General features: G+C 34.8%; 1 protein-coding gene across 1 annotated transcript in view; it reads right to left on the minus strand.

Annotated features, from left to right (window-relative positions):
* Positions 1-25,278, minus strand: part of BTBD9 (BTB domain containing 9) — a 453,032-nt gene extending 427,754 nt beyond the window's left edge. Inside the window, exons 1-5 of the mRNA XM_044674379.1 lie at positions 25,094-25,278; positions 20,055-20,418; positions 17,940-18,204; positions 11,734-11,953; positions 9,733-9,852 (exon numbers count right to left, since the gene is read on the minus strand). Coding sequence (XP_044530314.1) covers positions 9,733-9,852; positions 11,734-11,953; positions 17,940-18,204; positions 20,055-20,418; positions 25,094-25,278 — 1,154 coding nt within the window. The remainder of the gene's footprint in view (positions 1-9,732; positions 9,853-11,733; positions 11,954-17,939; positions 18,205-20,054; positions 20,419-25,093) is intronic.
* Positions 25,279-26,296: the final 1,018 nt, after the last annotated feature.

Below are 26,296 nucleotides of genomic sequence, written 5' to 3' on the forward strand. Positions count from 1 at the left end.
AAGGAATTCTTTACCAGTAAATTATTTTGACCATATTTTTCAGAATATTACTAAAGAAAGAGGACTGGTAAATAGAATTATGATTCACTAAAAGTTTAATTTGGTAAGTGTTTAGTTCTTCAAAGGATACTTCTCTACCTTCTTGATCTTCCAGAGGACAATGCTATTAGGGAAGCCATATCCCACTTTCCAAAAACAAAGCTCCTATCCTCTGCAGAAGAAAAGTTGCATTAAAAGCTCCTTGTTTTGGGAATATCTGCTGTTCTCTCAGTGTGACCTGGGACAAATAACTTTATTTAAATTTCTCCTCAGGAAGTCTTTTAATTCTGACCTGGTGGGACTGTCCTTTACTGTATCCTTTTGTACTCTTCCTCCTCCTAACTCCCAGTTATCCTCCCACAACTCAATGGAACCTTAAGGCTACTCTGCATTCATCAGATTCCTTGGTCCAATACTCATGGTCAATATGCTGGGCCCAGAGGCTCATCAACTTTGGTTACTGTGCAGTATTTGTTCTCTACCTGCTAGGCTTATGATCCTAAGTCCATAAGCATCTTGCTTGAAGAGTTCCAGGGTTCCATTATAATGTCCTAGAGCTTCTGGTATTGAGAGATTTGAAATGTCTGAAATCTCAGGAAGAAATTTCTAATGAACATGTAAATACCAATAAATGCTTTTCCGTATATTCAAAAATTATTTTAAAAAAAGATGTTTATGGTAAAATGTTTCCTAGCCAAATGAAAGTTTTTTTTTAAATGAAAGCTTTTATTCCCTAAAGAGTCTAAGTTACATTTTTTCTCCATAAGTTTCTTGATTTTTCTGAAAGAAATAAAAAGTGAAGTCCTGAGGCTTTAAAGCAATCCAAATAAGTTTCTAATAGTTGACATCAATAAACAAAAGGGAAGTGAGGCAGAACAGAAACCAATAGGCATCTACTTATTTCTGTAAGCCTAAAAATATAATCCAGAGGGGGATGGATAGACCTTAGAAGTGGGGACAGATTAACAACCCATTCCTTTCTTAAATATTTACTAAGCATCTATTAGTGAGGAAAAGATTAGTGAGGAAAAGAGAAAAAAACAATATAGCCCCTGTTATCAAGTATATATTTCTTAAAAAGAATAAAATACATCATTTTTGAGGACCAAAACAATTAAGTATATTTGAAATCTTCATTTACATTTTTTTCAAATTAATAGGGTTTGGAAGTAGTAATTTACTAAATGACTGAAGTATATGCAACTTATTCATCCATATCTCTACATGAGCTGTATTTACATCAATAGAGCTTGATTAAATGCAACTTCAAGAAGGCTACAGTATGGTGTTTATGATGTGATTTTTTTTCCCCTCTAATCAATTTTCTCTTAATAATTGCCTACTTAACTTCTCTCTAAATTATTTTCATTTAATGAAGTTTATGTGCTAAATGTAGAAAATGAATTTGTATCAGATCTTTTGTTTTCTCCATGACCATTTGTGTATGTTAATATGGAGGTTCTGTGAATTCGGTTATTTTAATGAATTAACGAAAACTATTAATAAAGAAGCATAAATATATATATATATGTAAATCCATTAGAAAACAATTTGTTAAATAACACAAAATCAATCTATGATAACATAGGATTTCTCAGAGAAGGAATCTTGAGCTAAGTCTTAAAGGAAATGGCTACACATTTATAAATGTGGTCAGCATTGTGCAAAGTGCTGAAAATATAAAAAAGGCAAAAGACAGTTCCTGCCTTTGAGGTACTCACAATCTAATGAAAGAGTCAACAAAAACAAAATGTACAGAACAAGCTATAAACAGGATAAATAAAAAATAAGAGAGGAAAGGCACTAGAATTAAAAGGGGTTGAGAAGGGCTTCTAATAAAAGGTGGTATTTTAGCTAAGACTTAAAGGAAATCAGGAGGGAATATAAGGAGGGAGAGCATTCCATGTAAGACAGATAGCAGATGACTGTCTTATACCAGGAATAGCAAGAAAGCCAGTGTCACTGGATCAAGGTGTCCAGAGGAAGTAGAGGTGGGGGGTCTGGAGGAAAGGTATAGGTATAAGAACACTGGAAAGATTGAGAGAGGGTAGGCAGGTTATAAAGGTAGGCATACCAAAGAAGGAGGAAAAGTATTTAAGGTAATAAGAATATTCTAAGTATAAGCACATGGAAGAGAACAGGACGATACTCATAATTCCTACTCTTCCCCTCTTCTCCAACAAAAGACTTCTTACAAATTACTATAAATGATAATAGAGAAGTCAAAGAGGCTAGTTAATTAATAGCATGGAATGTTAGGTCAAAGAGTTTAATTTTAGCTAAGTTTCTAATAATATATCTATTTACAGACACAGAAGAAATGCTTAATACATGGTTCAGTTGCACTACTGAACTAAATAAACCCTATTATATCCTAAAGACATATAAGTTCTAAGAGAATCTGAGAGAAATAATGGAAATGGTACCTGAAAATCAGCTGGGATAATTTTAGCTGAAATTTAAACTATGACCCAAGTGCTCTGGAGACCTCTCAATATTGGTATTTATTTTGTCTATTTTTGTCCAAGTCTGTGTTTTAACACAGAAGATAGTAATTTTAAAGTAGTATGGTGGCGAAACTCCTTCCACCTATGAAAACTGGCAACTCTTTTATAAAATAAGTCTACAAGTTGTCTGGGAATATTGAGAGACTCCAGGAAGAGGAATGTAAGAAGGAAATCATTACATAGCTTTTATTAATGTTAGTGCATCCCTTCCGATGATTGTCACATTAACAATTTGTACATTGTTTTTTGCATGCTGATTTTCCCCATAAGACTATGAGTTTCTTGAAATCTTGAAAGCAGGGGCTGTTTTTGCCTTTTTGGTATACCACTAACGTTTAGTACAATACCTGGCACAATGTAAGTACCTAATAAATGCTTGTCATTTTGAATTTTGTTAGCCCAACATAGAGATTTCCAGAAATTCCTTTACATGTTAACAAAATAACTTTCTAAAACAAAAAAACACTTAGTGCACTGTTTAAATGTTTTTGTAAATCACTTTAATGTCTGGCATACCAGAAGACAGTGGGTCTTCTATTGCTGCATTCAATCTGTTGCAATATTTGTTCAGGTTGAAGTATAAGAAAATCCAGCCTGACACATATTTGTAGTTGAGAAATGGAGTAGTATTTTAAGAGGCAAATAGCATACTGATATTACCATCAAAATAGTTTTGATCTCAAAAACTTTTTGAAAGGGTCTTAGATTCCCAAGAGTCCACAGACCATACTTTGAGAATTGCTACTATATCCAACTATCTCTGGTTTCCAAAGTTGGATCATGTTGAAATATTCTATAAAGAATCTAAGTTATTTATACAATAAGTTCTATTTAAAAAAAAAGATATAACTATTTTACAAGTTTACTTTGAAATTCTCCCTTTCTTTACTGTTCTCTAAATGCACAAGCAAGAAGGCTAAAAATGGAATGATTTTTACACAGCTATACAAAGGCAGCCTGAAAGGCCATATTTGCTATATTTTCTAGATGACATATAAGCCAAGAAGTGATACTAGCATATGAGCCAAAGAGAACATCCAGCACAATTAATGTTCTACAGTGGAAAATTTTTAAATAGTATAAATAGTTTAATATGTGATTTCACAAGTCACAGATTTCAGAACAATTTATATTTAAATGTGCTGGAAAAGCAATTTCATATTTTACTTGGTTCTAAAGAAAACTAATGTTATAGCTTAGTGACACCATGTGGCTTCATTCTGTGTTGCACTTTTCTAAGACTAGGTTCTTCATCTGCATGAGTATTTGCTAGAAAAAAATAAAAGCATGTGGGAGGGTGGAGGGAGGGGGACAAGAAGAAGTTTACAATGCAAACTAATCATGAACTTTTAAAAATTATTTTAAGGAAAGAATGATGATATTTTTGATTCCCTAGAGCTCCAACAGTTTTCTTTAACAATGGAGTTCACACTAAATTAAAAAGCGAAGATACAGCAAAATTCAATGAAGCAATAAGAGCAGAGCTTGTTGAACTGCTAAATAATTGTAAAAGTGCTCACTTATGAAATAAAGCAAAAAATTTAATCTATATATATGCATATTCAAGGTTACTCAAAAAAGGAACAATACTTTTCATAAATAATTAGCCTTCTTTGTTTCATGTCTGCTCTAACTAAAGAACCATATATTATTACAATTTAGTGAAAATAACTAAAAAATCTATGTAACATCTAATAGTCAGAAAAAAAGTGAAATAGATGAGCAGTAAAGAAAGCCATGGAAGAACTTCCATGGCTTCCTGCTATACAAGAGCAACTCTTAATCTGTATTTCTGAAGCCCACTCAGCAATGTTACTTACTCTACTCAACCAGACACATTTCCATACGTATGGATATGAGGGAGGCAACATCTAGAAAAGCTATGAGCTGCTGTATACTTGCTGCATATCCTTTTTGTGTTAGGGCAAAGTAAACCTCATGTATTCATGTCAACTAACTTGTGAATGCCTCATTTCATTACAACTTTGAAACCAAATTAAGAGAATGTAGGCAGTTGAGCAACATTTTACTACACAAACTAAGTCCCTATATCCAAAACAAAGATGTTTTCTCTTGAAACAATGGGGCAAAATCCTATGTTTCTATTTTCTTCTATCTCCTTTTCTTGTTATAAGAGACACAACCCAAGTAGCCTGTGGTAACTTCAACATAATTTACAGTAGAGGGAGTGACTTGCCATTATTTATGGTCTCAATTTCCTCATTTGTAAAATGGGGATAATAACTATATTACCTTTACTTCAGAAGGTTGTCGGGAGAAAGGCACTGTGTAAATGACAGAGCTACACACATATTATATTATTACTTATGGTTGTTATCTGATCATGTATGTATGTAGTCAAGGGAAAGAACTAACAAAAGGAGTTCTTTACACTCAAGTTACTTACATAAGGCCCCATATTAGTAAAGTTCTTTTTTAAAACACTTAGCTATAAATTACCTCTGCTAATCCCCCATAAACGAAGTGCTATGTTGGAAATTGGCAATTATGTCATCACATTTAACATGTTCTCTGGTCTTAGAAATAATACGATTGTTTCCATCTTTGTTCCTCTCTAATCCTCAGATTGACTCCCTCAGGATTTCATTAGCTCACTTCCTAACTACCCCATGTCCTCATAAAGGGTTTGTGCTTGATTTTCCTCTACACCTGTCTTAACTCCTGAAGAACCAATGAAATTAGGAATTCTTGTTTCCAAGTATCACTTAGTTGCTTATGATATTCAAGCCTATCTTTCATACTCTTTAAGTAACTCCCTCAATCTGTTCCTGAATTCCAGCAATATAATACTACTACTTCAATAGCCAGCACTGTACTGAGCTACATATAGCATAAAAGAAGTATTAACTTTATTCCATTTGGCCTCCAAAATAAGAATTGGAACTTTACAAGCAAGAATTACAAAAAGGTAAGATTTTATATAAAGATTTTAACAATTACAGTTTACAATTACATGAAATGGAGGGCATATAGGTTATGCAATGGATATAACACCAAGCTTGAAGTCAGGAAGGCCTGAATTCAAATCTGGCTTCAGACACTTACTAGCTTTGTGACTCTTGCTAAACCACTTAACTGTGTTAATAGGATTTTCCTCATCTGTAAAATGAGAAGGAAATATTTGCCAAGAAAACCCCAAGTAGGGTCACAAAGAGTCAGAAAGAAATAAACAACGAATATGAAATGGGTTGCCTCAAAGGAAAGTAAGTTCAGATAATTTTCCAGAGAAAGATTTGCATTGGAATTATTTTTCCCCTGAGAAGAGGCAACTGCAATATGACATCATAGGTCTTCTGGCATATGAAGATTATTATGCCATATATAAAAATCATCTTTTTCTCATCTCTGTAGAAATCAGAATAAGAGGAATAGAGTTTAAGCTAGAAAATGAATATAGGCTGAATTTAGACAAGTATCCACTTTTGGCCAATTGTTCTTAAAAACTATCATTTTCTAACAATTTTCGTTGTCTAGATAGTTTGATTCCCTCCATCACTAGAAAGGCAATATGTTTATGGAAACACCTTTATTGTTTTAAGAGCCATCAGAAAGTGAAGAACAATAAAGTTAAGGGGGCCCACATAAGAAAAGTTCAGTGTAAATTAGTGAATGAAGTCAAATCTTCTTCCCTGGAGATCTTTAAACATGGATAATATTCTTACTAGGCCTGAGGTCTCACCACTCTTGAGAAGGGGTAAGTTACATAACTTTCACCATTCTTCATATGTAGTTTTCTTTTCATCTTGGAATGCCTAGAATAGCTTGCTTTCCAGTTTTCATTAAACATGTACTTTCCATTTAAGAACAAATCCAAAATCAGATTTTCTTTTCTTAACATTCCCAAATGCCTCTTCCAAAAAAGAACTTAAAATACTATATAAATCTCCAGAGTTGGTTTACACCAACAAAAAGTTATTTAATCACTTAGCATGTTAATGTTAAACCAATCTGAGTCTCTTCCACTAGACAGTAAGTTCCTTGAGAATCTGAATCTTTTTTGTCAATATCTGAGTGGCCATGGAGTGCAGGACCATATGTTAGGTGCAATAGAAAATAAACAAAATTGGGTTACCTGCACACAACTTTGAAGGTATTTTTCTTCTCTCTCTCTTCCCTTTTACACACCCAGGACTCCCAAGAAAACACAAGAAAAAGACTAAAGAGTAATCATGATATAGAATTAATTATTATTAAATTTTAATTAATATGGTACAAACTAAGTCCATAAGTGCTAAGGAGACACATAAAGGAATAATAAAATATATGAGATTTATCAAGGAAGGTTATCTGCAGAGATAAATTCAAAAGATGGTTAGATCAAAAAAGTTTGTTGTAATTACCATTAGAATAATAAAAAGTCAGGGTAGAGATACCACTTGGATTATAGATTGATATTTAGCTATTATTTCTGAATATTTTAGGTGCTATTAAATTATTTCCCGGCTATCACAAAATGGTCAAGTTTATCAAGTAATGCAGTATCAATATTTTATTTTTTTTCTTTTAAACCCTTAACTTCTGTGTATTGACTTATAGGTGGAAGAGTGGTAAAGGTGGGCAATGGGGGTCAAGTGACTTGCCCAAGGTCACAAAGCTGGGAAGTGTCTGAGGCCGGATTTGAACCTAGGACCTCCCGTCTCTAGGCCTGGCTCTCAATCCACTGAGCTACCCAGATGCCCCCTGCAGTATCAATATTTTAGCCTTATAGTAGTTTGGCTTTGTTGTGTATTTCAACACTTTGATGAATCTGTGATCTCGACAGTTTAGCTACTCCCTTCACTTCCACAGATTCTAATTCATCATGTTTTTATCCTGTGGAATTTTGCCTTATGTTTTTTTTGCATAGCCTCTAAAGCCAATATACTGGTGGTCTCTGGTTCTTTTAATGTTTCAAAGACATTGGTATTGGCAGCCAAGCTAATATGAATCTATTTTTTTTTTCATGACTAGTTCATCTCCTTTTCCAACCTAATGTGAAAGTCATTGATGATATAACATTCCAGACTATCTATTTATGTCCACCATTTTTAGTGTTGTTGATAATAATAGCTAACATCTGAATGGCACCCCAAAGTTTACAAAGTACTTGACATATGATCCTCATTTGATCCTCACCAGAATCCTATGAGGTAAATACTATTATTATGCTTATTTTACAGATGAGGAATTGAATGAAGCTGGATGCTTAAGTAACTTTGTCAGAGTCACATAGCTAGTGTCTGAGGCAAACACTGGTCTTTCAGATTCTATCCACCTAGCTCCTTTAGAATAAAAAACACCTTAAAATACTATGTCAAGAACCCTTCTTTGTCTTTTAGCTCACTAACCTTGAAATTCGTCATGATTACTCCTTTTATACTAAACAACTCCAAACTGAGTGCCTGCGCAGGACAAAAATAAGTAATGTATTCATGAAGACTGACTAGAGAAAAAGCTACAAAGATAACAAAGAATGAGAAAAAATGGATGAAAGTGATAATTATGATGATAAAAATGGTAACAAGATGAATGAAAAGCGTAGCTTTATTTTTCATACTGATACTTTTCTCACTAACAAAGAACTATCATTACCTACTAGACACACACTTCAATCCAAGCCCTATCTTGGTCAGTTCTGCCATCCTAAAACTGGGAGGTTTTGATTCAATTCAATTCAACAAATATTTATTTAGAGCCTACTATGTACCAGACAATTGTCCCAAAGTTAATACAAACACAAATCTATCCATCAGTATCATACAGTTTGGCTGTTATGTTTGTCTTTTTTTTTTTAATCACTCAAAGTGTAATAACCCTAGTCAATGTGAACTAAATCTTATTCTGTTTTAATTCCCCTTTGTTACTTACAAAGCATCTCTAGGCAGTTCTGATGTACATAATCTTCACTCAATTTCTAGTCTTTCATTTTAATCCATTCAAAATTCCTTTGATAAAAGAATAAGTGCAGACCAAAGACACTTTAGTCCCTCTTTAGGAAATAAAATTGATTTTCTTCATTTTCACATAAGGATCCTCATCTAACAGCACTACGTCCAGTCATATTGATAATAAAAGAGACACATAGAAAGAAACTTTTAATATATCAGATGCTGAAAGGTAAAATAGTAGTCCTTGATGAAAGTTCCAAGGTAGGGTCTACTCTTACAAACCATAGGATAAGTCAAAGTAGACAAGGATCATGTTATATCTAAGCAACCAATATTCTAGATGGTCTTCCATGCAGAAATGAGCTTATAGTGATTGAGAAAGCTTTCAGGAGACCCATCAGGGAAAAGACTACTAGAGCAGTCTAGCCTTCATCCTCTATCTCCTCTGACTTCAGGAAAATAAGAAAACTGGAGATGATTCTGCCCAGTCCCCTCCTAGGAGCTCTTCTACTGATAGAAGCAGAAGAAAATAGGGCCAGAAGCAAGGGGAATATTCATCCACGTTCATAATAACTATTCTACAATAGGAAAAGGTAAGTGAGTGAAATAAGTTGAAATACTTTCAACTCTTAGAAACAAATAATATGTAGATTAGGACCCAAATCTTTTACTGCTGAAAAAAATTAAAAATTTTTTTCCTGCTTAGGTTATGCCACCTCTTTTACCCATAATCTTAATGGCTTTATATAGATTTTACAGTATTAGAGGGTTTTGGTGAAATGAATAAAGAAACATAAAAGCACAGAATGAAAATTAAGGGAGTATGTGATTTTTCCTTTCCTGTCTTGGAAATTTTATGTGAAGCCCTTCTCTGTACATATAACTTTTCTATGATTTTCAAATAAATGTACATCCCACTTATTATATATCTATGATCTGAGGATATGGCATGGCATTTAGACAATTTTTTTACATTCCTTAGATGCTCTTATAAATTACTTACCATTTAATGTGAAGTATAAAGCCTTCTGAATATTCCTATATTATATCCCAAACCTATACAGTCCCATCTCTATGTTCATAATTTTCCACTTTTTCCAAAGTTTTCCCACTTAGGATATTGGGTAGTTTGTTCCATAAAAGAGTTTCCTTTTTATCATAAGAAGGAAAGATGAAATCTGCCTCTCACAACTAAGTGTGATTGGAAAGTCGATGTTTATACATGTGTTTTAAATTTACTTGGACCAAATCAATACACGTAAAAATTTCAATCACACAGTTAATCTATGGAAACTAACCTGCAGACCCGGGCAGGAAAATACAGCTTTTGCCAAGAACGACAGAGGTATTTTGAGTGATCAATTACTCTGATCCAATCTAGTTCATCCATGGACACTTCAATGTAGTAGGAATAAGACCTTTGGAATGGAGGGGGGGAAAAGTATAAAGAAATCACTAAATAAATATCAAAGAAAATAATTTATTCACGAACTACATTTTTTCACACATCACTGAATGCTCATTTCATCAAGTTATTTGCTTCTTCTAGAAACAGAACTTGTTTTCCGTCATACATTCAAATTCTAAATTCTAAGTCCTAAATTAACAGATTAGCACAGTCATGAAAAAAAGAAGGGCACAAGATAGAGAAAGGGGTATATTTTTCTTCTACTTTTCCATGATTCTGCTAGCTATGCTCACCCTCTCAGGAGCAGAGCCAATGCAGAATGGTTCCTCACCAGAGCTTTAGATTTTATTTTTGTTTTTTTGGCTTTTTTCTCTCCTCCCACTATTCCATATCCCACCACTCTACATAACCAGCCAAGAGACAAGTAACTAACACTGCTAAAGATAACACAAGTGCAAGGTTGACAACCTGAAATTTGTGGTCTAATAATCCTTAGTAATGTTTAACAGACCATTTCCAAGTAAGCTATCTAGTACTCTACTGCTCACCTATAACACAAAGAACTAATTTTAATGCCCTCTCCCCCAAGATAAATTTAAATTCGAGGGGGGTATTATTTCTACTGCAATATCAACAAGGTCCATCCCAGAAAGATTTAACAGACTGTAAATGTCAGCTTGTAGCCAAAAGTCATGACTAGGAAAGGTCAACTTATTTTGTGACTCAATTCTCTCATTTTCTGTTGTCCCTTCACTCCCATTCATTTTATCTCACAACAAACTGGTTATAACCTTTTCTTGAACCTCTCTAGGTTATCAGTAATACAGGCTGTAATTCTACAACATGTGCTAAGAATTTTTTTGGCTTTCGATCCTGAATGTTTCACTTTTGGTCAGAATGACAACAGCTCTTGTTATAAGGGTATTGGATGACCATAGAACAAAGCTAAGCCACCTATAAATGAAAAGAGCTTTGTACAAAATAAAACATTTTGTAAATGTTTTTACAGGCACAAGAACTACAAAGATAATAAAATAAACTTCTTAATCTTCAAGGTTCCTACCCCCTTTAGAGTAGTTTATGTTCACTCAGAAATGGACTACAAGCCCCATTTAACCAATTAATATTAAATTAAACAGGGAAAGGAACTAGGAAACATTTATTTGATAAGAAGAAAATGAGGAGGGGACAAATTGGGGACCTCACACATATAAGCACCAAGAAGCCAATTTATCCCTAATTTTCAATTAGCCTCCCTCCTGGAATGTAACAACAAGCCACAACCCTCATCACTGCCACCACATGCAAACATCACATGCCCAAAGGCAATAAGGAATAAAAATGATGTGACATGAAAACCTTGATGCCACACCAAACAGTGCTGATAGAAAATGGCTGTTGGTGCTTCCTAAAACTTTAAGTGTGACCTCTGGTACTGCAGACTCCCTAAACTCTTGAGATCCAGGCTATTCTTGGTGGATTTGGAGTGAGATGTTTTTGCTAATGGAAGGGGAGTATTGGATCACTGGATTGAAGTATGGTCTTTTAAATCAGTGCTCTGGTCGATGGAGTCCCTCACTCAATTCCATGCATTTGTTTGTCTACCATGCATTTGTTGTCTCTTTCAAAAAATGTTAGACATCATATTCTGTGAGATAGAATATAAATAAGAGGCTTTTAAATAATTAGAATCAATTGTTAAGTGAATTATGCCTTCCCATTCCTTTCTAGGGGTTTCAACAGAAATGTTAATGATATGAAATTTTAAAATTCTTAAGTTATAAGAAATTTAAACATAACAAAGCATAATTTTAAACCATCAACAGGTTAAGTCATTTCAATCAAAATAAAATGTCAATTCCTCTTTGAATCACACTATTATTACACTTACCGGCTATCACGATCCCATAGGAGTATGCGTATATGATTGATAATTGATGGCTGACCTAATTTAATCTCAATGCCAGACCGGCAGTCATCATCAATTGGATGCCTAGAAAATCCATGATCCAAATCATAATTTTGTGTATCACCATCAAGTAAGGCAGATTTCAGCTCCCCTTTCACTACCTGGGCTCCATGCTTCATAGTTGCAATGTTCTCTTCTGGTACTAAAGTTAGAAATAAAAAAGGCAGCATTAATAGTTCCTTAATATATGATTCTCCCACAACAAACAAGAAACATAAACTAAAAGTTATTGTGAAGATAGGATTAACTCTCCCCTTGTCTATTTTTAGCTAATCAAATCAAGGACTTAAAGTTCCCCTACTTACCATTAAGTATGAGAGTTCACAAGCCACTAAGTGACAACTCCAAAGACCACCACCCACTCCCTCCTTGGGCAGTGCTAGGGAAATTGAAAGACTGCCATTGGTTTCTGTGAAGAAGGAGGAGTGACGGGAAGTGACAGGAAGTGACATGGAAAAAAGGGGTATAAAAATGACCAACCTGGTCTAGCATATCATTCCCTTCCTGGCATTTGTAGAAATTGGTTCCAGAGATCCCTGCCTTGGCTTGGAGGAGACCTTTTCCCTGGATCCTTAGTCGGCTTGTTGGCTGAAGACACCTCTGGGACTTCTGGCTGAGGATTACCAGGAAATCCACATGGGGACAAGGGACGTGGGGAAGCCCTTGAGGTGCTGAGCCTCACTTCACCCAAGAAGGGCCGGTAGGCTTGTTAAAATCTGTCTCTTTCGCTACATTTTTCTACTTTCACTCTTTCTATCTCTTTATAAATAAAGCTGCTATAAGTTATTTTGACTTAAGCTATAACATTGTAAATTTGGTGACCACGATATTACTTTATAACTATCATATTCAGCATAAAGCCTAAGTTTAAACTCAAACTACGGTAAAGGCAAATTTCTTGAGGATAGAATTAGAACCAATATCCAATATTTGAAACACTGATTGAGTTTCATATTTACATTTTTCCAGTCTAGTTAGTGTAAATTTAGTCTAAATATCAGGGACATCTATTCTAAAGGAAAAAAGGAAGATCTATAAGGATAAATGTAATTGTTAATAATGAGTACTCACAAAATGCCTGGAATAAGTGGTCATGGTAAAGTATTAGTACATGGTAAAGGATATTACCTATAAAGAAAGTCATATTTCCTTTCAGGAAGCATTAATCAGCTATATTTAGACCATTTTATATCACTAGTTAGTATTTAAAACCAAGCATCACATATAATAATAATAGCTGACATTTACATAGTACTTGTGATTATATTCTTTTTCTTTCTCTAATTATTCCCCTCTCTGGTTCCTCATCTTCTTCCTAGTTACTTAAAGTAGATGTTCTACCACAAGGTTATATTCCTGATTGGCTTCTTTTCTTTCTCCTCTTTAACAATTATATTCACTCCAGTCTCTTTAATTATCAACTTTCATGTAGAACTTTTTCTAATCTGTTATCCTCAAAACTTAACTCTCTTTTGGGCTCAACTCTATTTTCAAAACCAGACTCTTCTCTCATTTACCTCTCATATCCAACTACCAGCTCCTTTAGAGTCTAGCTCCACAATATTTCAACATTGTTCTCTCCATTAAATTCCTACTTCTCTCATTTTCACAAAAGATTGCATTATCAGTTATCTAAAACTACTTTATCAATCCCCTAAAAGGTCTTGCTACCTTCTCCCTCTTTGTCCTCCCTGTAGAGGTTTATTATCTTGTTGATTTTTTTGGTCTTAGACTACTTTGCTGTCTAATGAAGCCTATGAACCCTTTCTCAAAATGTTTCTAAATTAATTAAATAAAATGCATAGAATTACAAAAGAAACCAATAATGCTGAAATTCAGTTATCAAAATCTTTTTAAAAAGAAAAAAAAATTCATGGATCCCAGGTCAAGAACCCTAGCCCTACAATATCTCTTCATAGCACTGCAGGAAGTTTCTCATTCTTTACTCATAGATCTAGTCATGTCACCCTATTCAAAAATATTCAGGAGTTTGCTACTGTTGATTAAGTATACTTCAAATACATTTACTGGACATTCAAGGACCTCCACCACAATTTATTGCCAACCTACTTTTCCAATCTTATGTCATATTACTCCTTTCTATGCATACTGCTTTAAACACAAACTGGACCACTCTCTGACCCTTCTGACTATACTTTTGGTTATGCTGGTACCTAAATCCTGACATTTCCTCCATCTAACCCCTCTACTGACTACTGAACTTCTACTTTTCCTTTAAAAAGCCTATCAAACATGTCATCATCTATAAAATCTTCTCTAGTCCTTCTCAGATGTCACATCTCATTGTTTTTGTCAATTTATTTTATAATGAATCTAAAAGTTAAGATGTCAAACAGAGGCAATCAGAGTCAAGATAGTGGCTTAGAAGAAGCAAAAATAGATTCCTCTGTGAAAACTCTCTCATTCTAATAAAAAACAAAGCACTTCAAGAGGGAGAGAAAAACCAAATCCAACAACAAGACAGAGCTATGGGATCCTCCTGCTCAATTGAACTTAAAAGGTACACAGAGACGGTTGAATTCTTGGGGTTTAAGAAAAAGAAAGAAGGTAGTGGTAAACTGTATAGTGTAAACTGCATAGGACAACATGTAAAAAACCTAGGGGTAAAAAAAGAGGATAATACTAAGAGAAATGGGAAAAGAGATAATATGGGGTAAATATATATATATTATCATAAAGAAGCACATGGGGGAGGGGGAGAAAAGACCAATATAATATAAGGGAGGAAGAGGGTGGCAACAAGTAATATTAAATCTTACACTCATCAGAATTGGCTCAGAGAGGGAAAAAGAGATCCACTAGGGCAGAGAATTATATCATGCCCTATATAAAAATAGATGGGTAATAAACAGGCTGGTGGGGCAGGGAGCAATACAAAGGAGGGAGAGGTTGAGGGGTCATTTAAAAGGCACTATAGTAAGAGGGGAATAATAAAAAGGGAAAGGGTAGGAAGGGGAGTACCATTAGGGAGGTGAAACAGGTGAGACTGAATGAAAGTGAAAAGTTGGAGAGGAGGCTAAGAGGGATAATAGAAAAGGTAGAATCAAAGGAAGAAATCAAAATGGAGGGAAATACACAAACAGTGATCATAACTGTGAATGTAAATGGGATGAACTCACTCATAAAAAGGAAGCAGAGAGCAGAATGGATTAAAAAACAAAATCCTACTGTGTTACTGGAAATATTGGGGTCCTTGAACTACATTTCCCATGAGCCCACTGGCTTCCTATCATTACACAATGATGTAGACAGAGGGATAAAATTGAGAGGCTGGCGTTTCACTTCCTCTTTGCTTCTGATCCACCATGGTGAGAGCTAGGAATAGCGGGGCTTTTAAACTGACTAAGCTAGCATGGCACGTGGCTATATTTTCTAGTGGCTACTAATAAATCTTACAAAAACCCATAATATTTTTAAAGTTATCCTTTTACATTAATTTTATTTTTTACATTGATGGTGACCACCTGGAAAAACAACTCTCAATTTTTTAAGATAGCCTAGATAAGATAAATTATAAAAAGCCACATTTCTCCTGTCATGGCTTTTCACCCTCCCCCCACCTCAAGAACTCTGAGAGAACTCTAAAACTCTCTCCAGAGCTGCTTCTGCCATTTTTGTGTTTTTTGTTTTTTCTCTTTTTACTGTTTTCCCTGGCCACCTGGCTGCTTTCCTTTGAGTAGCTTTTCTTGGAGCTCTTGGCCGAAAGGGAAAAGTCACTTCTCTTGCCAATCCAAGCTATTTGCTGTGCCTGATATCCCCTGCCTGCCGAACTCCACCTGCCCCTCCCTGGGAATGGAGCTTCAGCCGCTGTTGCTGATAGTCCCTAGAGCTGATGCTGCTGTCACTACTGCTTGGAGCCAATCTCCTGAGGCTTGGGAAGTATAACCCTCCCTTCTTTATCATTGTGCACAGCTGAGACTTTCCTTGCTGCCTGCCTTGGAAGCCTAGGTGTGTTTCCTCTTAGACAATAATTAGTCTCCTAAAAGGGTTTTTACCTGAGGAGAGCTTCTAACTCTTAACCCCACTTCCCCCTCTAAATGAGTTTTTGAGACTGCAGCTTTTCTAGTCCTTACCTCTCAGTTACGATTCTATGCTCTGCCTATGGGGAGGGGACCGAGACAGCACGGGGACTCCATGATTTTCTTGAAAGTCTCTGTACTTATTGTACTTTGCTAATTGTTTGCTTTACGATTTAATTTTGCTGTTTTACGATTTAATTTTGTTGTTTTATGTTCATGTTAATCTGATCAATATCTTTCTGTTACACTAAATCATTTTAAGCTACTGTGTTTTTGCCTATTAGATAAATTCTGTAACATGATATTATTTGTACCTCCCCATGCTTGTACTAGAGCAAATATCATTGTAAAAATGTAGTCAACTTACACAACAAACCTTTCACGAGATCACATTGCTTTTTATTCTATTTTCACAATTGTATACAACCTTTGGGGAATTTAATGAGTTAAATATATCAATTGATTTTAAGGAATCTTTAGGCCCTATTTTAGATATCTAGTATTATTTGCTTGCCTCTGAGTTGTTTGTAACAAGAAATATGGGTCCATTGGTAGTTGAAGAGATGTGCAATGGCACTATTTTATCCTCACTTCCGCATTTATAAAAATATAATGGATGAGAAATCTCAAGTGATTTTCACTATTTAATTCTCTGCTCCATGTGAAATGGGTGGGATATTTTGTTACAGTCCCATACCAGAGGGAGCAAGATGCCCAAGAGGCTTAATTACCCTGTAATGGGTTATAATCTCATCTGGGAAGTGGGAAGGATTTTCTCTGAATTATAGTAGCTTTGAAATAATTTTTAAAATATTTATAACCCTTCAATTTATTCTACTTTTCCACCATGAGGATCTAGACTACTTGGTGACATTTTAGACCCAAAAAGTTTTGTTTTATTTTTTTTATCAGTTTTGGTGATCCTAGCCTTCTATCTTTTGATATAAACATAATTCTTCCCTGAGACATTTATCCTCTCTCTATGTTAAAATATTACTATAGGCACTGTTTCACTCTCAATTTCCAAACAATTCATCATTTCTGTATCTTCTCTATTGATATCTTTCCTCTCTACTTTCCCCAGTTTTCAAAGATCGTGTGACTTAACCATTATATTAAAAAATATCACAATGACCAGATTAAGAGAATCAGAGGAGTTTTGAAGAAGTTTGTGAATTTGTCAACTGGCAATCAGTTAAATAACATTAGTTAATAAGCAACTACTACGCTACAAATCAGCAACAATAGTTGCTTAATGTTATTTAACTAACTGCCAAATGTCAGACAAGTAAATGCTGAAGATTCAAAGAAATGGGCAGGTTGGGGTGGGGTGTGAAAAAGTCCATGCTCTCAAGGAGCACACAGTCTAATGAGAAAGAAAACTCTCGAATAAGTATGTGTAAATAAGATAAATTGGGGATGGTCTCAAAGGGAAGTCACTAAGATTAGGGAGGAAAGGGAAAATGCTACTTAGATAAGATTTGAAGAGTGTATATTCATACACAACACACACACACACACATACACACACACACACATACACACACACATATTCTATCTCTCTAGATTGTCTAGTATTTCTAGGATCTAGCATAATATCTAGGACATAGTAAATGCTTAATAAATGCTTACTGATTGATTGATTATACTATTACTGAGTGTTCTACTCCTTGGCCTACTCCTCTGTCACCTCTTCTTGCTCTTTTACTTTCTTAGTATTGTACAGTGCCCTTGACTTTCCATTTCTCTCTCTTTCTCTTGGAAAATGTAATTAACACTGTAATAGTTATTTCTATATTTCTAGCCCTGACCTCTCACTTATGCTTACATTAAATATTCCTCCTGCATGTTAGGAATTTCTACTTGGATCCAATGCTTTCTAAGTGACTGAAGAGGGTATTACAAGGTATAAGAAGTAAAATTCCATATTAGAGTTAACTATTACACACATAGCTATAAAACCTATAAACACTATAGCTATGAAGCTGGAGCAGCTAAATGTTCTGTGAAAGGTGACAAAATCTTTTTGTGAGCAAAACTTCAAACCCTCCCGACCCCCATATACATTTAAAAGAAATAGGTACTCACTAAGCATGCCCCGATAATTGAGATCCATGTCCCGACTCTCTGAGCGTACTTTAATTGCATCCAAGATGGCATCAGGAGACAACAATGTAGATGGTCTGACAACATTTAGAAGCTCAGTGAGGCTCATCAGGGGCAAACGGACTGCTTGCATGATTTCAGCATGATCCTCTTTTGGATTGTGCTTACACCAATTCAATAAAGCTTGAAAAATATCCTTTTCAGGAGCTGCAAATGAATCTCTTAATACAATATTGAGAAGTGCTGCCTAAGAGGAAAAGGATAAAAAGGAAAATTCTAGTTAAAAATAGAATGCAGCAAAGCAGATCAGGAAGGGATTACATGATTTGGGGTGTTGGTCTTTTGAACTCTTCTCCTCTTCCCAGCTTAGCTCTCCATTACCCCAATCTTCTTAATTTTCTCAACCTGTAAGTTATTATTTACCATTCTCACTTGTACTACCTGTCGTTTCCATTTATTTTAACTTTCTACCCTTAATTCCATCTCTTCTTCAACTTGTATAACTAAAATTTTAATGAAAAATAGTAAAACATTCAAAACTTGTTTTAAATATATGAAGTTAATTTAAAAAAAAAAACACTATATCCAAGTAAGTGTTATCTGCTTTATGTGGCAAGCTCCATTTGAGGATGTTTTCAAATATTTATAAATAGAACATTATTCACAACTAAATTAATCTTTTAATAAAACCTTATTATGATACCAGGTTCTGAAAAAAATCTGAGAAAATGTAATAATAATAATAGCTAGCATTTATATAGCACTTTAGAGTTTAGTCCTAAAAGTATAGGGTAAACTGAATTTATTTAACCTGGGAAGAAGGGGAGTCAGAGTTGACTTTGATATTAGATAGATAAATAAACGTACATATGTGTATAAAGCTGCTGATATATCTATATATTTTATAAATATAGTTATAGATAGATCAATGGCTTTATTTGTCCTAGAGCCAAGAAAGAAAAGGAATTCCAACAGGAAATATTTTTAGTTGGTCAAAGGGGAGATTTCTCCTAACTCTTATTATAAACTATCAAGAAGTTTTGAAGTCTCATTCTCTGAAGTACTTTGTTTCTTAACAGATTATATTTCTATCTCAGAAGACTTGTATATGATCTGAGGTAATGCACAATGTATTGCATATGAATGAAGTAACTGCTCTATTAAGATCCATTCCATATTAAGGAATTTCATTTTAAAATATCCATAGATCTAAGAGTGTATATTACATTTAGCTTTGTGAACTAAGGGTACTAACAAGAGATCTGGAACATCATGTTGTGTTTATTTAGGCCATGGTTTCATGTAAACTTTTTCATTCTCTTATTTTCTCAATTCTAGTACCTGCACCTTGCCCCTTTGAAAAAACAAGGGAAATGAGAAAGAAGTCAAAACATAGTAAATATGTGTCAGAAACAAAACTAGAATCCAAGCAGTTTGACTTTAAGGCCAGCTCTTTATCCACTAATTAGTGCTGCTCTCTTTTTAAAGTTTCACCATGGGTACTTTCAAGTTTTTTCTCTATGTTATACAGAGAGACAAGAGCAGCAAGAACTGGCAAGTCTTCTTTATATTGGGAGCAAGAATTGAGTTTCCAGTATAGAGATCTAAAATAGAAGTTTTGTATATGTAGCAACCTCACAGAATCATAGGATCATGAACTTAAAGTCATCAAATGTGCTGTTAGAGAAGAGCTAGTAAAAATTTCTAACTTAAAAAATGAGGAAATAGAAGTTCCAAGATCACCCAACAAATAAATGGCAAAGTCTCAAACCCAAGTCTTCTGATTACAACACGTGTTCTTTCCATTGCACTGTTCTACCTCTCACTTAAATACTACTTAATGCTCTTTTATTTATTTAATTTTCAATTCAACAAAAATATTTATTCTTCTGGGTAATTATTAATATTTATTTATGCAACTAAATATTGAGTTCAAATAAATTCCTGCAAAGACTGATAAAAAAACAAAGGAGAGTGGCATTAAAAAGGCAAAGATTTTATAATGATATTGTTCCTGAGTCTATTATTATAATTCCATCTTACAATTACATGCAAAACAATGCTCTACAATGGAAGTATTTATATACAAAGACACACCTTAGAAAGAGAAAGGAAACCTTCACTGGAAAGTACCTCCTGAGCATTTCTGTCCATAAACATACAGCACATACAAGTGAGCTTTGGAAGCAAGTAGAGACTAGCAACATCAAAAGTCATGCAGACGTTCTGAATGTTAAGTATGGTGCAGAGATAGTCAGAGGTTGAATCCTCTAGCTCAGGGAATCCATATTTATGAGCCAGGCTTAGGAAGTCCAGTAGCACCTCCTCCTTTTCATCTGTCAGTGTTGCCCGTCCTGTGTAGATGTATTTAAGTAGCATGGTAAATGCCTCTGCAGTGGTATCTTGGAGAGGGATTTCTGCTTCAGGCTGAGACTCTCGCATTCCACCATATAATAATGCTCTGCACATATAGAGAACAAATACATAAGAAAATTACACCCCACTAGAATTTGCTACAGAATATTCAAAATACTGGTATTCCACAAATACAAATGACAGAGACATTCAGAAGAAAATTTTGAACAATAAAATATATTAAAATAAAAGAAGGTATGTAACACAAGATGACAACTATTTTGAATTGCTGCTAAAGACAATTAGAATTTCATATTATTCTGACAGTTTAACACAAATATTAGACAATAAGTACATAGTTGAAACAGTTTTCATGAGAGAAAAAGGTATCTAAAGATCTAAAATAGAAGTTTTGTATATGTAGCACCTCACAGAATCATAGGATCATGAACTTAAAGTCATCAAATGTGCTGTTAGAGAAGAGCTAGTAAAAATTTCTAACTTAAAAAATGAGGAAATAGAAATTCCAAGATCACCCAACAAATAAATGGCAAAAAGAAAAAGGTAAACTATCTAAAGCAGTGGTTCCCAAACTTTTTTGGCCTACTGCCCCCTTTCCAGAAAAAATATTACTTGGAAGTTAATTTTTTAAAAATTTTAATAGCAATTAATAGGAAAGATAAATGCACCTGTGGCCATCACCGCCCCCTGGATCGCTGCAGCACCCACTAGGGGGCAGTGGCGCCCACTTTGGGAATCACTGATCTAAAAGTTGATAAGGAAACTTAAGCTACTGTTTGTCCCTTTAAAATTTACAATTAGAACACCAGAGAGAGCCAAAGAGTTTGCATTTCCATAGACTAAAATCATTAGAATAAATGTTATTAATTTAGATGTGATCAAAAGATAAGAAATGTTATTTTTATGCAAAGAAAAATATTACAACAAAGTACTGCCCCAGTTTTTTAATTGTGATGAGATAAAATGTTGGCCTACGCACTGTCATAATTCCAGGGACAATAGGACAACAGGACAGCATGACCAAGAGCAATCATAAAACCTTATTCAGAATGAGGGGACAGAGAAAGAAGAATAATTGTTTTAGTTATTTCTCCTGTTTTTGCTCATCTTCAGGGCCTAGCAATAATGTTTGCCCCAGAAAAACGATGAGAATTACTTGGCACAAGATTTAGGAGTCAACTTCCAATCATTGTCTTCATAAGAATATCCAATCCCTTCATTTAGCAAGTCTTTACCCAGATCATTATCCCTGCTCTGACCTCACTTTCTTCTTTTCCTAATCTCAGTCATATGATTAATCAGTTCAATTCTACAACATTCTCTACTCTCTCTCGGGAGGAGGAGAAGCATACCCACCACCTCCTACCCCCTGAGTCTTACTGATGCTGGTATTTTGCTAATTCCAATTCTGGTTTTCTCCCACAACCTACTTCCTCAGTTCCTACTGAAGTACTGTTGAAAGAAGCCTCAATAGCAGAAACTGCTAAGTCTATCACAGTTGATCATTCTACAATATTATTGTTATTGTGTTACAATGTTTTCCTGGTTCTCCTTATTTCATTCTACATCAGTTCATGTAAGTCTTTCCAGCTCTATCTAAAATCATCCTATTCATCATTCCTTACAGCACAATAATGTTCCATCACCATCATATACCACGATTTGTTCAGCCATTCCCCAATTGAGGGACATCCCCTTAATTTCCAATTCTTTGTCACCACAAAAAGAGTAGCTATAAATATTTTTGTAGAAGTAGATCCTTTCTCCTTTTTTTAAAAAATCTCTTTGGAATACAGACCTAGTAGTGGTATTACTGGATCAAAGGGTATGTATGCTTTGTTTTATAGTCTTCTCAGGCATAATTCCAAATTGCCCTCCAGAATAGCTGGATCAGTTCACAGCTCCACCAACAATGCATTAGTATCCCAATTTTGCTACATCCCCTCCAACATTTGTCATTTTCCTTTAATGTCACATTAGTCAATCTGATAGGTATGAGGTGGTACCTCAGAGTTGTTTTAATTTGCATTTCTCTCATCAAGAGGGATTTAGAACATTTTTTCATATTGATAGCTTTGATTTCTTTATCTGAAAACTGCCTATTCACATCCTTGTACCATCTGTTGATTGGGGAATGACTTACATGGGATATATTTTATTAAAAGGATTTTTTGATTTGAGACCTAGAGTTCTGATTGATCCATTGTACCCTATCTGACACCTTCTTATCTCTGCCTCTTACCCTTTTTGCCTTCCTTTAAGTTATATGTATAGAAATCACAGTTGAACCCATGGCTGAACCCATAGTTGAACCCATAGTTGAACACCAAAAAAGAGTTTTGAGAGAGAGAAAAAGCAGTGTACGATGCCAACATGTTATCTTATTGGGACCTTGATGAAATTGCTATTCATGAGTCCTGAGGCATGGAAGATGATCTGACAAAGGAGATTAAAAAGAAGTTATTCATCAGACTGGAATAAGAGAATGAGGAAACAGCAATATCACCAAAAAAACAAAACAACAACAACAACAACAAAAAAAAAACAGGGAGAAAAGAGTAATGAGGAGGGGCAATTGCCAAATGTAAAATGCCAAGAATAAAAATTGAGAAAAGGCCACTAAATTTGGCAATTAAGAAACTGTGAGTAACAGAATATTTTCAGTTGAGGAATGTGGATGGCAGTAAGTCTGTAAGGCATGGAAAAGTGAATGGAAGGGGTGAAAAAATGAAGGTGGTTAAGTGTAGAAAACTTTTTCTAGGAGTATGGTAGAGAAATGGACAACAGTTATAGAATTCACATTTAAAGAAAGGTAAGATCAAGTGACAATTTCTTGTTATTGTTGCTGCTGCTGGTACTGCTGTTTGAAAAATAGAGGAGATCTGGGTATATTTATAGGAAGCAGGGAATGAACCAGTGAGTGGCTAAAGAGATTTGGGGAAAAAAAATGAGATGGCCAAATGTGCAAGTTTAACGCAAGCATCTAAACAATTATAAGCAGATAGATAATTGAATGGAAAGTAGGAAGTTGCTACTGTATTGCTGACTCATAGTTAACAATGATTTTTTAAAAAATCAAGTTGAAATTTCCACAGGAGGATACCTGAAATGTTATTTAAACTACCAATATTCAAATTTAGATAACAATCTTTCCTGGTCAATGCTATAATAAATTCTCTAGACCCAAAGTAAATTTATCAAGGGCAAGTTATCATAATTCCAATTTTTCAGTGATGCTTTCTTCTAAGTATTACTAATCACTCATAAATATGGGGAAATTTTATTATTCATGTAACTGAAAAAGTAGGAGTTAAAAGATCACACAACCCATGAATAAAAGAGTAAGATTTTAATAATATTTAAATAAACTATATAAACTCTGGCTAATCTTAGAAACAGAAAAACTATATAAGGAAGTGAATGACTTTTTTGTCAGATCTGTTAACAATGAGTTCTCTTAGAATGAAAAGTTATGACTTTCCCTGGATTGATTGCACTAACCCGATGGGTCTGATAAACTGCATAACGTTCTTTTGAGTTTGAAACCAAGAAACATATATGTATACATGACATGATTTTTTAAAAACCCTTACCAACATTTACCAAAACTTTGTACTGGCTCCAAGGCAGAAGAGTGGTAAGGGTAGGCAATGGGGGTCAAGTGACTTGCCCAGGGTCACACAGCTGGGAAGTGTCTGAGGCCGGATTTGAGCCTAGGACCTCCTGTCTCTAGGCCTGGCTCTCAATCCACTGAGTTACCCAGCTGCCCCCTATATACGACATGATAACCCAACTTCCAGCCTCTAGCAAGTCAGGATGTCAATCAATATTCCCAAAATACAAAGAGTTCATCATCATGTCTAACTCCTATGGAAGGAAATTCTGATCAATGAAGATATTAGGCACAAAAGTAGAATTTGCCTTTTCCCGCCCTACCTTTAACCCACAATTAGAAAAATCTGACATACATCTACTTAAGACAGTGTAGGGGTAGTCTGGTTCATACATGAAGTCATCCCTAAAGGGACTTAATGGCAATGATTTTAAGATGACTCTAGTAAGAAAAGTGTTGCAATGGTTTCCATGAATTTAGGTACACTAATCTACATATTCAATGTGACTGCCTGCAGCCACAAATTGATATATTCCTGAGTGGACGCCTGAGAAGGAAAGCTAGAAACTGAGGGAAAATGGGTGAAGGAGAAAGAGAGAGAGAGAATACAATAAAGGAAGAAAGACTCAGAGACAAAGGCTTCAAGAACATGGGATCCAGCATGCGTGCTCCTCTGATGGTGGAAGAGAGCTACATGTGTCCCCAATCTTTTATTGGAGAATCAAGGAATGGGGAATGGGAGGTAGTTAATGATCATGTGATATGGCATATGATTTGACATTGGCTCAATTGACAACCATAAGGTCAAAGAGAAGGAGGTTAATCAAACATGTGACCTGGTAGGGAATCTGGTCTGTCAGGGTAGGAGCTAGGACCCTGTAGCAGCTAATGTCCTACCCAGGAATTCTCCTGACCTTTGGACTGTAGTTTTGGAGAGTGGTCAGAATTAATAGAGTATCAATTCAATACAATGATCAAGAAATAATATGACCATGAGTCTGGTACATGAGCAAAAAGGTTACAATATTAATATATCAATAATACTTTCAAGATTAGAATATATCTGGGATACCACATTCACTGAAACAGAAAGTACTAATATTTTCTAAAGTTAATTTTATTTCTGTAGAAAGTATTGAATACTTACCGAAAATAGTGACACCTGGCAGCTAGAATCACTCTGTGGGCAGGAAAACGTGTCTTTTCCACTATAAATGTGACATCGCCATATTCTTCCCCATTTAACAAGGCACCAATATTTTCTGACAAGATGTGCACATGGTCAATTTCTCCCACAGCAGTGTAGGGGCGGAGTGGGTGGTTGTTGCTCATTTTGTAGAATAGATAGTATTCACTGATCTATTTTATAAAGAATAGATAAAAATTAATATTTTGAATTCCACTCTAAAAACAACACATCTAAGTCACAAATATAGAACTTTTTCTCATAGATTATATGAATGAAAGATTTCACATTCAATCAAATGCCAAAAATTCATTAATTCTGCAAATCAACTCAGTTTTGCCTCTGAAAGGTGGTCCATTAGTTCTGATTTAGAACAATTTCAACAACTTTGCAAACTTTAAGCACCTGCTATGTGCTATATATGAAAGTAGGACTAGATATACAAAAAGAGAAATACACCTTGTATTAAATATATTTACCAACTAGAATAGGGAATAATTACACAAACTAGAATGATAAGCACATAGGAAATCTATCACCAAGCATTTAAAATTTTATTATGTCAACTACATGCCAAGTGCTATGCTAGGTACTGAGTATACAAATATATAAAAGAACTCATTCTTCACTTCAAGAGCTTATATACATAAAAGGAAATAAATGTATATAAAAAGAAGCACATTTTAAAATATATGGATTAATTCACAGTAGAAGGTACTAGCATCTGAAAACAGAAAAGACCTCAGGTAAGACAAAACATAAACATAAGCTGAGTTGAGATGGAAATGAGGTATTCTAAGTGGCACATGGAGAAAAAGTATTCCAGACACTGAATACAGTCAGTACAACAACACAAGACAGGAGATAAAGAAAAGAAAGAAGTCCATTTTAACAGGACTCTTCAAATATCTCTCTTCCCGTCTTGCTGCACTCATTTTGTACTTCTCTGGCTTCTCCATCATGGTTCCCATAAACTCATCAAAAGGAAATCATATCATCTAGCAAGATCCAATCAACCTAGTTACTCACACCCCATGAGTACCCTCTAATCCTCTGATCATAAGAAGAGTCATAAACTCTTCTATTTAAGAAGAGGAACAGGACTGACATCTTGGACATCTCATTTCCTACCTGGCTGAACTAATTTTGAACTTTTTTGGCTGG

This window comes from Gracilinanus agilis, chromosome 4 (genome assembly GCF_016433145.1).
Source record: "Gracilinanus agilis isolate LMUSP501 chromosome 4, AgileGrace, whole genome shotgun sequence".
Lineage (NCBI taxonomy): Eukaryota > Metazoa > Chordata > Mammalia > Didelphimorphia > Didelphidae > Gracilinanus > Gracilinanus agilis.